Source organism: Crassostrea angulata, chromosome 2 (assembly GCF_025612915.1).
Source record: "Crassostrea angulata isolate pt1a10 chromosome 2, ASM2561291v2, whole genome shotgun sequence".
NCBI classification, from domain to species: Eukaryota; Metazoa; Mollusca; class Bivalvia; order Ostreida; family Ostreidae; genus Magallana; species Magallana angulata.
The window spans coordinates 75,617,328-75,631,966 of NC_069112.1; the positions used below are offsets into that span (position 1 = coordinate 75,617,328).

Genomic DNA, 14,639 nt, shown 5'->3' on the forward strand with positions numbered 1-14,639 from the left:
TTGTGAACTATATGGTTTGAACTTTGCTCATTGTGAACTTTTGTCCAAGTCCATCTGTGCATTCATATTGTGACCAAACTGCATTCAAGTTTATCAATCTGCAGCAAAAATCATCACCGATTGGTTGAGTACTATTTGTCAAATTTCATTATGGTTTGTTCATCAATTTTGTGTTTATTTTTGAAATTTAAAAAATGTGCAAATTTAAAGTTGATAATTTTAACTTGTGTCCTTTATCTCTAATTTTGCTGCAACTGTTTAAGTTAAACATCTTTGTTAATCACCAGTAGAAGTTATTTGTAAATTGATTAAAAAGCATAGTACATGTATGAGTAACTCATTATTAAATGATTATAAGTGTTAATTAATTGTTTTTATGTTGTAATATCTTAAAGTTGCTATGTTTATCTGTAGCTTGCGGCAATTGTTTGTCGCAAATTTGCAGCAAACTCTCTGCAAAATTGACGTTGCATTAAAATGTTGTACAAAAACAATGTTATATAATATTTGGAGAATAATATGTCCACAACAAGTAAAAAACAAATGGGTAAACCATATTGGTATGAAATAAGTAAATTATTTAGATATAACGATAAGTATTGCTATTACTTAATTATAGAATATTTTAAAATAAAGGAATTTGATTACTTGAAATGAGAATTATATTGAGTAAATAAATAACAAGTATTTATATACATTTTAGTAATTGCTAAAAAAAGTAAATAGTGAGTAATAAATGTGTCTACTACAAGTAATTAAATTACCAATAACAAACCATATTAGATAAACTAATGAAAATAAATGAATTTAATTACTTGAAATGAGAATTATATTGAGTAAATAAAAAACATATTTATATACATTTTAGTAATTGCAAAAAAGTAAATAGTAATTAAATTACTTATAAAAAAAATGATTTTGATTACTTAAAATAAGTATTAAATTGAGTAAATAAATAACCAATCTGCATATACATTTAAGTAATTGCAGAAATGATGAGTAAAATAAATCATTAGTAATTGTATTAGTGGTATTTACTAATTACGATTCCAATTACTAAACGAGATTGCCTTTTACTTGCTATTCTGACTAATTGTATTACTTAGTATTTATAGTTTTTCTAAATTCAAATACTTATTTTAAAAATGTATAGTAAAACTTTTTTTAGAGTGTGGGTATTAGATACGTTGATGCAAGATTTACAGCTCTTAAGTTTTCATACCACATGAGAACTTGCTCACACAGTTTTCATTTTTAAGTTGAAACGAAATCCCATGGCATAACGCGCGTTAGATGTTTTGTGCATTGGATTGTGATTTCTCTAGCAATGAAAATAAGCGAAATTAATGTGATTTTTTTGCCTATTTTTCATGTAACGTGAAATTCATGTTCCCCCTTTAACTTTCAAAGAGAAATTCTCGTGAGGCTCACTTGACTATAATACCCAAACAGTTACCACATCACGTCTCTATAGCTTCTCCCACACTTATTATATACCCTCTCGTATATTCATTGTATATACTCCCCCAATACTAATTGTAGTGACAGATGACATCATCACCTAATGAAGACGAGGATGAAGGTGAAGGCCAGCGTCCTCTTTAACAAGGTCAGGAAGAACTCGGTCAATTTCTGTCGCTTGGAGAACTCGTGCATGGCGCCCTTCCGCATTTCCTCTGCCATGGTGTAATCAACGTCCTCTGGCGTATGTACCATCTGTGTTATTTTGTGTAAAAGTGAATTCACTTATTAATTACACGAGAGAGAGAGAGAGAGAGAGAGAGAGAGAGAGAGAGAGAGAGAGAGAGAGAGATCATCCTCTCACCTTGTATTGCATGTTGACGTCAAAGTTTTGGTCCATGTTGTCCATTGTGTCGTCTGCTGTTACGTACGTCTCCCCAAACCCGGGCTCCATCACGTCCATGGAGTCGCACTCCATCCCCAAAGCGCCTGGCACCACTGATAGACGGGAAGAAGACTAATTACAGGGTGAAAGATCATGCAGTGCATGGCGTCGGAAGCAAGTTTAAAGTTGGGGTAAGGGGTGTTGGTGATAGACTTAATCATAAATCTTGACACGCCAAAAGAAAGTGGGAGGGATAAGCCCCACCGCACCTAGAACCCCCCCCCCCCCCCCAACCTCATCCCGGTTCCGAAGCCTATGAAAAAAGATCACTAACACAACTTTGTTTTCCGTCTAATACATACATGTACCACTTGATAAGAATTGTTAAGGAATAGGGAATCATTCAAAACACTGTTCTTTATGAGCTGTATTTTTTAGAATTTTATTTTGCTGTAAAAACCTGCTAGTATTATAAGTTTGCATATAACTTAAACTTTTATGATAAATAAGATTGGAAAAAATCATTAATTTTTGTCAGAGGAAAAATATCCCTTCCAAGGAACATATAGCAACAGGACGACAATAATTCAATTTTGCTCCAATTAAGACTTCTTAACGGCCTTTTTCACAAAAATTTGTCGAAAAGAAATTTAAAAACCATGATAGTTTTGTCATTTTAGTAGAAAATAACATTATTTTCTTTAAAAAAAAAAAATTTCATCATGAAAATTGCAGCTCATATTGCTTAAACACTGACAGTTAAATTGAAGGCTTCTTGTAGGCACGAGTGTTAGAGGGAGGGTATCATTGATGTGGGAGGGTATGTGGGAGGGTATCATTGATGTGGGAGGGTATGTGGGAGGGTATCATTGATTTGGGAGGAAGAGGGAGAAAACCTGCGTGTCCAGGCGACCTACCCCATTCTCTTTCACAAAATCATAGCCACTGTCGATCATTCTTTGAATACTATGAGGCGATTATAAAGGATCAAATCTATCATGATAAGCCTTTTGGGCTTTATTGGATTTGATCACGCCCGGACCATAATGATCATGCACCTCATGAATAATAATCACAGATTGATTCGTTGTTACCTATAATATTCATGTTATTTTCAACATCTGTATGATCTGATTTAGGAATATTGTCATTTAAACAATAAAATGCTTTCTTTGATGATTCATGCGGGTTATGAAGGTAGCGACATTGCAGAAAAAATACATAACCCGCGTTAGCAGGCTATGTAATTTTTTTCTGCAATGATCGCTATATATGTTTCCGTAAGAAATAGAGGAAATAATACTTAGTAGATGCAAAAATTTCACTTTATTTTCACTTCGTATTAAGAACACCCCGCTTGCGCTTCAACAGTACGTCATTTGTGTCAGACGGACGGACGAAGATACATAAACGAAAGGATGGACATAGATCGAAGAAACAGACATACGAATGAACAGACACAAATAAACAGACAGGCAGACACAGACAGACAGACGGAGGGACAGACATAGACGAATGGACAGACATAGACCGAAGAAAAGGCAGACATATATGGATGAATAGACACAGATAGACAGACAGACAGACAGACACAGACAGATGGAGGGACATACATAGCCGAATGGACAGACATAGACAGAAGAAAAAAGCAGACATACGGATGAATAGACACAGATAGACAGACAGACAGAAACAGACAGATGGAGGGACAGACATAGACGTATGGACAGACATAGACAGAAGATAAAAGTAGACATACGGATGAACAGACACAAATAGACAGACAGACAGAAAGACAGACGGAGGACATACATAGACGAATGGACAGACATAGACAGAAGAAAAGGCAGACATACGGATGAACAGACATAAATAGACAGGCAGACACAAACAACCAGACAGCCGGATGAATAGACAGACACATACGGACGGACACAGACAGACAGACAAAAGTCGTTTAAATTACCTCTGACGATCTGGCAGAAGAAGGTCAGCCTCAGCGGCAGACATAGGTAGTATCCTATGATTGGAATGTAGCCCACACAGTCGTCCCACAGGCTAAGCATTTTATTCCGACAACTTGACACTGCCTGGTTCCATATATCTAATGGGGTCAAAGTTCAGTTAATGTCATCTTCGCTAGCCAAGGTTGTACGACCCCCTTCGTTCCACCACGGCAGAGTGGATAGTTATCCCTTGGCAAGCGAAGATGAGTAAATAAATATCATTTCTATCCGCGTGTGAGAATATTTCGCGAGGTAAGCGAGAATGTTTTTTCGTCGCAAACCAGTCTGAATATATCTTTGACATTGAGTAGATAAAGAAAAAAAAAACCAATTGCTTGACTTTTCAATATCGAAATAAAGTCGTCGCGATCGAATAAAAGTATGTTAAAAATTAAATACTCTGCATCATAAAACGGTTAAAAGAGACGTCGTTGAAATTTTTTTAAATACAATAATCTATATATAATTGTAAGGTGCTTTTCAATCGGCAAATAATGAAGTTTGTTGACATTGTGATGTTTAACAAATCTAGCCTATACCAATTGGGTGCATTTTTGATATCTTTAGAATTAAGTACACAACTACCCCGATGCCTAAACTTACCACAGTTTTTGATTTAAACTGAAATGAATTCAATATTTGTTTGTTTTATACCGTATAAAATGGTTTGTGGCAGTTTACGTTTTATAAACTGAGATAAAAAATTAAAAAGCGTAAACTGTTTCAAACCATTTTATATCGTATAAAACTAATAAATATTGAATTCATTGCTTATAATTTAATTTTTTTACTCTTCATTGTAGATAAAAACGGTCATTTGACCTTTAAAATGACGTAAAATTGTAGAAAATTCAAACGTAACGTCAGGTGTATTGATACGTTTTTGACGTTAGTCTTACTATGACTTAGGCAACATTCTATATACGATATAAAATATTTTTATAGCCAATTAGAAAGCTCGTTACAACCAGATTTAAATTATTTATTAATCACCGTGAACATCAACTTTCGAGGAGTTTGTGTAAAATCACTTTTTCAAGGATAACTTAATTAGCGGGAAATGCTCCTACCAATACAGTATGGGAATAAATAGAAAACATACTCCAATAAACATTTGATTTATTGAACCTAACAAAGAATCCACGAACATTTATTTAGTACTCAACAAATTTTGATGAAATAACAGGAAATAACAGTATATATAGGATTTTAAAATAGATTAACTATTTATGTAATGAAAACAACTTTTAATTTTATTGAACACAGACTGAGTCTGAATATCTACCCCCCCCCCCCCCCCCCCCCTCCTCCCCGCCCGGGCCAAACAAATTGCATTAGCCACCAATAAGAAAATGTTCTGGATCCGCTCATGAGGAGTTTTATTATAGTATTTGTGTTTTTAGTGCCACGTTTACCCAATCGCAGCCTCTCGAGCCTTTTCGGCAAGCTCGGAAAAACACCTCGAATGTATTAACATCACCGGATGTTAGAATTTTATACAAAATGGAGTCGCTTCCCATGAAAATAAGTATTCGGTAGACAGCCTTGTATGTCAATCGCAACTTCTCGGGCCTTTCCGGCAGGCTCGGAAAAACACCTCGAATATATTAACATCACCGGATGTTAGAATTTTATACAAAATGGAGTCGCTTCCCATTAAAATAAGTATCGGCTAGACAGTCTTGTATGTCGCTTCTGTGTTATATTTTAGTGTATATCGTTTACTTTAATGAAGTATAGCTCACATCTCAACAGATCATGAAATGTGTTGTATTTATATCAAGTTCTATAAAAAGGGGGGTTGTCATGGACGCCTACATAATACATTCGAGGTGTTTTTCCGAGCCTGCCGGAAAGGCCCGAGAAGTTGCGATTGCCTTGTATGTCACTTCTGTGTTTTATTTTAGGGTATATAGTTGACTTTAATGAAGTATAAACACATCTCAACAGATCGTAAAATATGTTGTATTTGTATCAAGTTTTATAGAAAGGGGGGTTGTCATGGACGCCTATAGGTAATACATTCGAGGTTTTTTTCCGAGCTTGCCAGAAAGGCCCGAGAAGTTGCGATTGACGTTTACCTTCACATCTCATCTCTAGCTTTTTCCGGTATTGCTTTTCGATTTTCTCCGGTCTGTCCCGCGCGGTTTCTGGGTTGTTTTTCTCTTCGATCTTCTTCATCCGGTTTTTACCTCGACGCCCGCGGGTATCTTTGTCCACTTTTCGCATTCTCATCTCCATTTCCTCTTCCTCTAACTCGTTTTCCTTGAACTTTATGCAACACAGAGGAATTGTGAAGTTAAATCAATGCAGAGTTTTTTGCGATACGTATTATGATACATGCTAATTTAAATTTGGTGTTACGTTCTAACGTACTCTCTAATTGGAAAAAATTATTTCATATCGTACAAAGAATGTAGCCATGTTTTTATTATGTCAAAATAATACTGTACATAATTATAGACAAGCAGAACTAATTTTGTAGAATTCTTGATAGTATTAAAAAAGTTTGTATTTCAAGTCAAATTACAATAAATTGTCTTTTTTAAGTACAGAAAGGTCACGGAAAATTTTAAGCAGCATCATACAAAATTTTTTCGTAACATCTCTATTCAACATGATAATTGGGCATCATTAAAAAAATATTTGATAAAATAACTTTGATTTTACTTTTATTTGACAACAACATTGGGGAGTGGGATACCTTTAGACATGTTTCGGGCTATCAAAATGTTTGACGGAACTTTATACCATACAAATTGAATTACACCCAGCGGCGAGTAGTTTTATCGAAAATAATTGCAAATACGATTAATATAACTTTGATTAATTGAAACACGTCACGTGATCAACTCACCTCTTTTTTGAGTGGTTTATATGCGAATTCTAGGTCACCAATCACCCTCTTCAGGTGGGCTCCTTGTTCCTAAATTGAAATGGAATAAATATATTTTAAAATTCCTTAACAACAGAGAAATATTTCCCTCCTACTATTTTCGCCCATTTTGACCTCGTTTCCCGCAGGCTTCTAGATCTGAATCTCAGAATGATTTTTAAACAAATGAGTTTATGTGGGGATTTGTTGCTTTCCAAAATCCGGAAAATCCGGGGGAGGGGGGGGATTATACTTTTCACCTCAATTTCACTGCTTATTTTCTTAGTTTCAATTCAATTTTTTACATGGTCCCATAAAAGTGGGGGGGGGGGGGGGGGGGGGGAGGAGGGCAACTCCATGATAATTCAATTTTTTTGTATGCAAATTTAAGAAAAATGATTGCTGCGCAAAAATGTGTGTGGGGGGGGGGGGGGGTGCTACGTGCCTGTAACTGTATCCGAGTGAATTAACGTGTATTAAAGACAAGACGAAACCGTTTGCTTGTGTAGAGAAGAGCGAAAATAACATGGTGCAAAAATAACCCTGTTTACAGAAGCAAAATCTTAAAAATGACAGAGTGTAAAAATGTTGACAATTCAGGTGAGCTGTACGATCCTCGCAGTTTATAACCTACGTGTATATAATTATTTATCTATTCACATGTATTCAAACCTTTTAAACAGGAAGAAACTGTATTGAAATTAATTTTGAAATAAGCTAAAAGATCTTCTTCAATACTTCCTTATGTACACAATTTTTCAGGCGAAGACAATCATATTTGCGATTATTGTTCGATCTACGCTTCGCCATTTTTGCAAATGGCGAACTTTTCTCAAAACTGGCGAAAAGAAATCGAAACATTGAGGTGGTTTTTAAAGCGCTAAGCATAGCTCAGTGCTTTATTGTCGTTAGAATTCTACTTCCGGTGCAACGAATAACCGCCCCCTATGAGCTGAAGTTTTAAATTGGTTAGGGAACCAGTTTCAGGAGTTGCACGGGCTAGTACGGGCGACTGTGAATTTAATGTACGGTGCGTACATACATCATTGCAGGGGCTGCCACAGTGATGAGGAAATATATTGCGTATACTGAAACTGAAATGTTATATACATATATATCTCTTTTATATACAAACAGAAGCTGGGTTAGCGCTTTTCAGTACTTTGATTTTTTTCTATAGTGGATCTGAGGGTTCAGCTTCCAACCTTTTTTAAAGCAGTAAAATTGAAATAGAAAGCAAAATATGTTCTGATATTCCCATCTTCAAACAGACTGGAAACGTGCAATTGTCACCATATTGGTATACATTGACCTGAATGTGAATTGGTCACTGAACAAATTGAAAATTGTGTATACTGTGGAATCATCATTGTTCTTGGCTTTAGTGGGTAGTTATTGCCCAGTATTTACATTCCCACGAACCTATACACAGCCATTTGTTTAATATCTATTAAAATCATCCCGATTGCATTACCAACGAAATTACGCCCCCACAAACCAGAAAAATTGTGGCTCTTCACGAACATTGACCCCCAACAAATAGAAATTACATGTGTATTCCAGAGTACATGTCTACCAAAACCGAAGTAAAAATTTCGCAATTAAATTCAAACAGTTTACAGAAAACGTAGAACAAACAAACAAAACAAGTATCATATCATTAATGGCAATGATAATTGGTTATTATTTTTTTTAAATTGTGTGAAAATTCTCACCAGTTAAATGTCTATAATATTCCAATAAGATCTTACCTGAAAATCCTTGGCAACACTCATGATGGGCCTGGTTTTGAGGTCCATCTTAGTGGTTGAGTGGTTGATGGCCAACTCTGTAGCACACACCAACGCCCGCGTCACCTCCTGACCATTGATCATAATGTTGTGGACAGGTCCTGCAATGAATGATCGATCGATTGATTGATTATAATTGATTGATTGATTTATTTTAATGTTTCATGATATGCTTGTATTTCTATTTTGTTTGCTGAGTTTGGAATTTGGGTATTTTTTCCTTTCTTTGTTCTCACTGTTGTCGTTAGATATGACGGTGTATTAAAGGGGTAGGTCACGATTTTAGTCAAAATTATTTTTTCCGATTTTAATAATTACAATGCTTCAAAAAAGCATTTTTAATAGCCAACCAAAATTTGAGTGTCATTCATTGAGTTATAAGCAACTTACAAAGCTTACAATTTTCTGCTATGTAAACAAAGCTTTTGTTTAATTTCGAACGATAAAGTGAAAACTTCAGTTTTAGACCAAAAAATGAGTGTGGTGAACGTTACAATCAATGTATTTATGCTTAAAATGAATAAAAAGATGGAAAATTAGCTTAAGGTAACTCCGTACCTATAAAATCATGGGTTCAAAGTTAAAAACTTAACTTTTTTTTAACTTATTGGACTTGAATTTTATCAAAAAATGAATAAAATATATATGTTTCCATACTATTTAAGATTTAAGGTAATAAAAACCAAAAGCTGAAATTATCATCTGAAAATCACACTTTTTTTGTTTAAAAATTAAATATAAGTGGATGGATACTTGTTTGTCTATTTAAATTTTATTGCTTACTTTGCCAGAAAACTAAAATTAATTAAAAAAAGAAAAGAAAAAATTGTTTACATAAGAAAAATTATAGCATTTAGATATATCACTTGGAGAAAAGTAGAAAAGGGTTATTTCCCTTTGTCATTATTGAATTATGTCGAATATAAGGATGAAAAAAGCTTATTAAATATCTCCAAGTAAACAATAATTTGAGTTTTTGATGTGCACCTATGATAACATAGAAATTACAAATCTACTTGCAAGAATTTTAATGAATTCATGGTTTATGAAAATGTATGACGTCACAGGAGGGTGGATTTACTTTAAAAAAGAACTTTTACCGGTAAATTGAACTAATGTAAGCAAAAACAAGGCACGAACCTTGTGTCCTTTACAAAAATTTAGATTATTGATAATCAAAATTTGTACATGACAACTAGATTTAGATTATTGATAATAAAAATTGGTACATGACAACTAGTTTTTATGTACAAATTTTGATTATCAATAATCTAAATTTTTGTAAAGGACACTTGTTTACACTACAAATAATTGTGAGCCCTTTATATTGCTTATGACTTTTCTACTGACTCTAAAATTCCATTTAATATTTGGAAATGCATTCCAACAGCATTGTAAATTATAATAAAAACAGAAAAACAGAATTTTACCAAAATCGTGACAATGGCCCTTTAGCCATGTTCGTGTCCAGAATTTTTTTCCCAAGGAAGTTGGGGGAAGGGGGGGGGGGGTCGACGGTAATTGATTACGCCAGGGGGTCTGATGCATATATTCGGTACGTTTATAATGTAAATTTCGAGAAATTTGAATTTTGCGGGGAGGGGGTGGGGGGTCTGAACCCTCTGACTCCCATCCTCCCCAATCTAGATCCATGCATGTATAAATAACAGTACACACTCACCTGTTATCAGAAATACAATGGCGTAAGCCGCCACGAATGATCTCCCCTTCTTACCGAAGAACGTGGGCACGAGTAGCCAGGTGATACATCGCACCTGTACAGACATGGCGTAGCCACTGGCCATCCCCAACCCCAGGACACCTCCCAGCAGCTCTTGGAGGTTCTTGGGCAGTGCCAGGGGCTCCAACACAGCCTTGTAAAGCACTGAATGAAAGGAATTACAAATGGATGTAATCTCGTTCACGAGTTTTTTAAATTTGATTTGAACATAATTTATTATTTAAGTAGTATGAATACTGTAAACCAACATTCATTCGCGGCGACTTTATTTCGCGATTTATTTCCAGTAAACTGGTTCGTGGCGACGAATGTTCGCGACCAAGCCTTACATTTAGACCTGTATTTTGTTATAACTACCATACGATAAAGACTGGTTCGAGGCAAGAAATATTCGCGACGACAAGGCTCTCGCGAATTTCGCGAAAATTTCTCGCACGCGAATAAAAGTTGGTTTACAGTAAATGGATTAGGCAGCAGGCATACTTATGTTAGCCTTCTCCAAAATCGTTCGTTGTAACCGTAGTTCTGTCATGTTGTAAATTTTTAATTTACTGGGTTGGTACATTAAAAGTTTTAAATATATCAATTTAAACTTAACTATAATAGTGTCAGTTTACAACATGGCAGTTTAATTCTGCCCTTTTGTAGGAAAGAGTGACTAAGTTTGACCAAGTTTTACAAAGGTCCCAAGCGTCCTAAGTAGAGAACCATGGAAAGGACTTAAAATATACCGCTATACGAGTTAAAAAACTACATTTATATATATTTCATCCATCTAAATTAATTCACCCAGAAAAGGAATATTGTTCAGCAAGCATCGTGAAACTGAAACAATCTATGTATAAATATACAGTATAAAAAATAACCCAAGGTATGTGGTTAAATGCAAATAGTGATTTTATTTCCTAAAATTATTTACAAACCAAACACGTAGCATCGGAGCGTGGGGGGGGGGGGGGGGGCTCCCCCACTTTATCTGACAGGAAACATTGAAACGTTATTCTTAAATTTACAATATAACATATAAAAAATTGAAGTACGATGGAGTTGGTCCCCCGCTTTTTTTTTTGGGGGGGGGGGGTGTAAAGAAAATTGAAGAACATGAACTCGCATATAGCAGTTAAATCGAAGTTTAAAATTATTCTCTGTATCCCCCTACCCTTCCCAACGGATTAAGATTATTAAGATCCTTGCCCCCACAATTCTTCAAAAATACGGTTTTTGTATTTATTTATTTTTGTTTTGGGGGAGGGGGGACGTACAAGGACACGACTTACTGTATGCGATGAATGCCCCCACTGGGAACCCCAGCACCGTCTTGATGCTGTTGTACTCCTCCGGACTCGAGTTAATGACGTTCATCAATTTGTCAATGACTAGGTAAAAACCTACAAGAAAAAAAAAACTTATAATGGAATATCAAGAAGATTGGTTGTTACATACGCTTGGTAGTCTGTGTCATAAAAACCTGCAGTTAAAACAACCAATGAAATACCAGAAGACAGGACAATACTGACCATCTGGACACAGTGGTCCACGTCATCATATGTTTAAAATCGATTAAAATATTTTTGAAATATGTGTACAGTTGATATTTTTTGCACGTTATCATTTTTCATTTAATCAAATATCAAATATTCGGTCATTAGCCTTCATCTATAATTTACACTCAGTGGTTTAAAGTGCTTTAAAGTCAGTTACCCAAAGCAGCGACGTTGTTGTGCGTTTTATTCCGTAAGTTGTGTCTTAATTAAAGTTAGGGTTACATACTCTAGATACCTAATGCAGAACTGAACAGGCCCTTCGTTATAACCTTTCGGTTTAGATGAGAACAGACTTAATTTCACTTCATACCAAAATTACGATAAAATTTTAAATCTTCTTTTTGTGAGGACAAAAAAACAAATAGGCCTTTTAAAAAATATCATGTTGTACCTGATTTCTGCTAAATTCCTGTTCTGTAAATGAACTAGTCCGAAATATCTGACGTTTTTCTGGCTTTTTTAACGATTTTGATATTTACTTGCCAGGAAAACTGACAAGTAAATATCAAAATCGTTAAAAAAGCCAGAAAAACGTTAGATATTTCGGACTATAAATGAACATACAGTAATCTGAGAGGGTTGGTAAGATATTGTATACCGGTGTCTCATAATATCGTGGTACTTATTTAATATATAATACATATAAAAAAAAATTGGTCAAATTCCAACTTTCCGGGCCTTTCCGACAGAATTCGGAAAATAACAGTTCTATATATCAGAAAGACTCGAAAAGTTGCGATTGAACCCCGAACTCGTTGCTTGAATTCTACTGGCGTGCGACCAGTTCTCGCCGAGTACCTTTTCTCGCCAGTACATTGTGACGTCATTTTTCGAATGATTATTTTTTTATGTGTTGATAAAATGACGTCAGAACTCGAGAACTGGTCGCACGCCAGTACTTGTTCGAATCCTGTGGTACTGCACTGATTTTATACTTTAAGTGACAGACATCCCCCCCCCCCCCTTACTCACAACAGAGAATGCCTCCTCTTCGCCGCCGTCGCCTATACTTCCGCCGTCTGTACTTCGTCATGTACTCCTCATATGTCATAATCTTTTTCTTGACAATCTTTTCTATTTCCACCTCCGTTTGATTTTTTTCTGCCATTTTTCCAGACGTCGATTTCTTCAAGATGTGACTTATGACGTCATATTCCGCAACTATGACGTCATAATTCCAAAGTGCTGTACATGTAACTTCAATTTTAGAACGGCAGTGAACGTATTTTAAAATCAATCTTTTTCCCCATAACGTCTAAAGTCTGTCCCAAGATATTTATGCTGCATATTTGAACGATTTTTAATAAAAATACACATACTTGTGACTGAAGTGCAATTAAAATCGATGAAAGGGAAAATTCCCAAGATAACTTCATTCACACATTATCATTTTTCCCTCGTAAAAATTCACAGGAACGAAAACAGATTTCCTACGGAGATTTATAATGGGGAATGTTTTCTCCATTCGGAAATACTCGGGACACCTCGCGCAATTTTTCAACGTTATCATCCGGGCGTCTTCATCACCTTGGCAATGGAAAAACCTCGTAGACTTTTTATTTTTAGCCGTGTACTGATACCCGACAAGCTAGAGGGGGCGTTTCAAGGGGGAAATCTTGAGATTTTTTCATACTATTGAATGAACATTGTCTGAACCAAGAGGAATTTATAAATATTGAATAATTTAAGAAAATATGCGGCAAAAATATCTTGGGACAGACTATACAAAATAATCAGACATTTATTTGTCTGATTAAATTATATATTGATTCATTTTTACAGCATTAATGTGTTCAGTTTAATTATTTCATACACATTTTTTTTCACGAATTTTATTTACAGAATGTATTTGTTTATACTTGTTTATCTTCTCCTGCTTATTCTTTTGCACTGTTTTGATGATTTATTTTTTGTAAATTTCTTAAGAAATGAAGATAATAATTTTTCTATTGATCGACGTATCAAAGAAAAAATTGACCGGAAAACTTCATCAATGCGCGTAGCGCATTGATGAAAAAGTTTTCCGGTCAATTTTTTCTTTGATACGTCGATCAATAGAAAAATCATTATCTTCATTTCTTATCATTTAATAAAACATTTTTAAATAAAAATATGTGAAGTGTCATTGATCAAAAATGTAAATAATGTAAATGAAGCGGCGCGTATGAATACAAAACAACAACAGCAACAATATTCAAAATGGATGCGCCTTCAGCTGATGCAGAGCTATTGAGCTGAATTTAATGGATTAAACACAAATAGTGAGTTAAAATCTGAACCGGCTGAATTGAAAACGAAGGAAAATACATGCGATAGCTTGTGATATTATTCACTGTGCTGAAAAACTCGTAATAAAACTAGTTTTCATGTGAGATCGCTGGAATATGCAACTGGACATAACCATCCAAGGAAAGGCGATCGTGGATGAAAATAGCTGATATGTCGACAAAGAATAGTATGTATAAGCGACTTTTGTAAACGTTGTGGTCAGTGATGTACTTAAATGGTATATCTGCCGCTTGGAATGCGCCGAAGGAGTTGATGCATTACTCATTGCTTTCTTTACGACGCTTATGCTGATGACCAATCATGTACGTGTGTAAATTAAAAATTTATCGTTACCAAATTTTAACAGCAGTGTTACCGTGAAAGTTTATAGGTCTATATATTCCTGGAAAAGGAACAGCCAGCCTCGCTGTAAATGTTGATTGATCTCAAGCAGACGAAATCGTGAGAAGACGCTTAATTTTCTGTTTCGTGAATCAAATAATGTGTTTTGTTTATTTTTGAAGGTTAAACTTTCAAGTTTTTATATCCACAAGGTTGTATTTTGTTTG

General features: G+C 35.0%; 1 protein-coding gene across 1 annotated transcript in view; it reads right to left on the reverse strand.

Moving 5' to 3' along the window:
- LOC128171496 (E3 ubiquitin-protein ligase DCST1-like) overlaps positions 1-13,005 on the reverse strand; it is a 29,535-nt gene extending 16,530 nt beyond the window's left edge. The window contains exons 1-9 of the mRNA XM_052837267.1: positions 12,775-13,005; positions 11,536-11,646; positions 10,199-10,402; positions 8,479-8,618; positions 6,710-6,778; positions 5,934-6,123; positions 3,813-3,950; positions 1,826-1,959; positions 1,562-1,716 (exon numbers count right to left, since the gene is read on the reverse strand). Coding sequence (XP_052693227.1) covers positions 1,562-1,716; positions 1,826-1,959; positions 3,813-3,950; positions 5,934-6,123; positions 6,710-6,778; positions 8,479-8,618; positions 10,199-10,402; positions 11,536-11,646; positions 12,775-12,910 — 1,277 coding nt within the window. The 5' untranslated portion in view covers positions 12,911-13,005. The remainder of the gene's footprint in view (positions 1-1,561; positions 1,717-1,825; positions 1,960-3,812; positions 3,951-5,933; positions 6,124-6,709; positions 6,779-8,478; positions 8,619-10,198; positions 10,403-11,535; positions 11,647-12,774) is intronic.
- Positions 13,006-14,639: the final 1,634 nt, after the last annotated feature.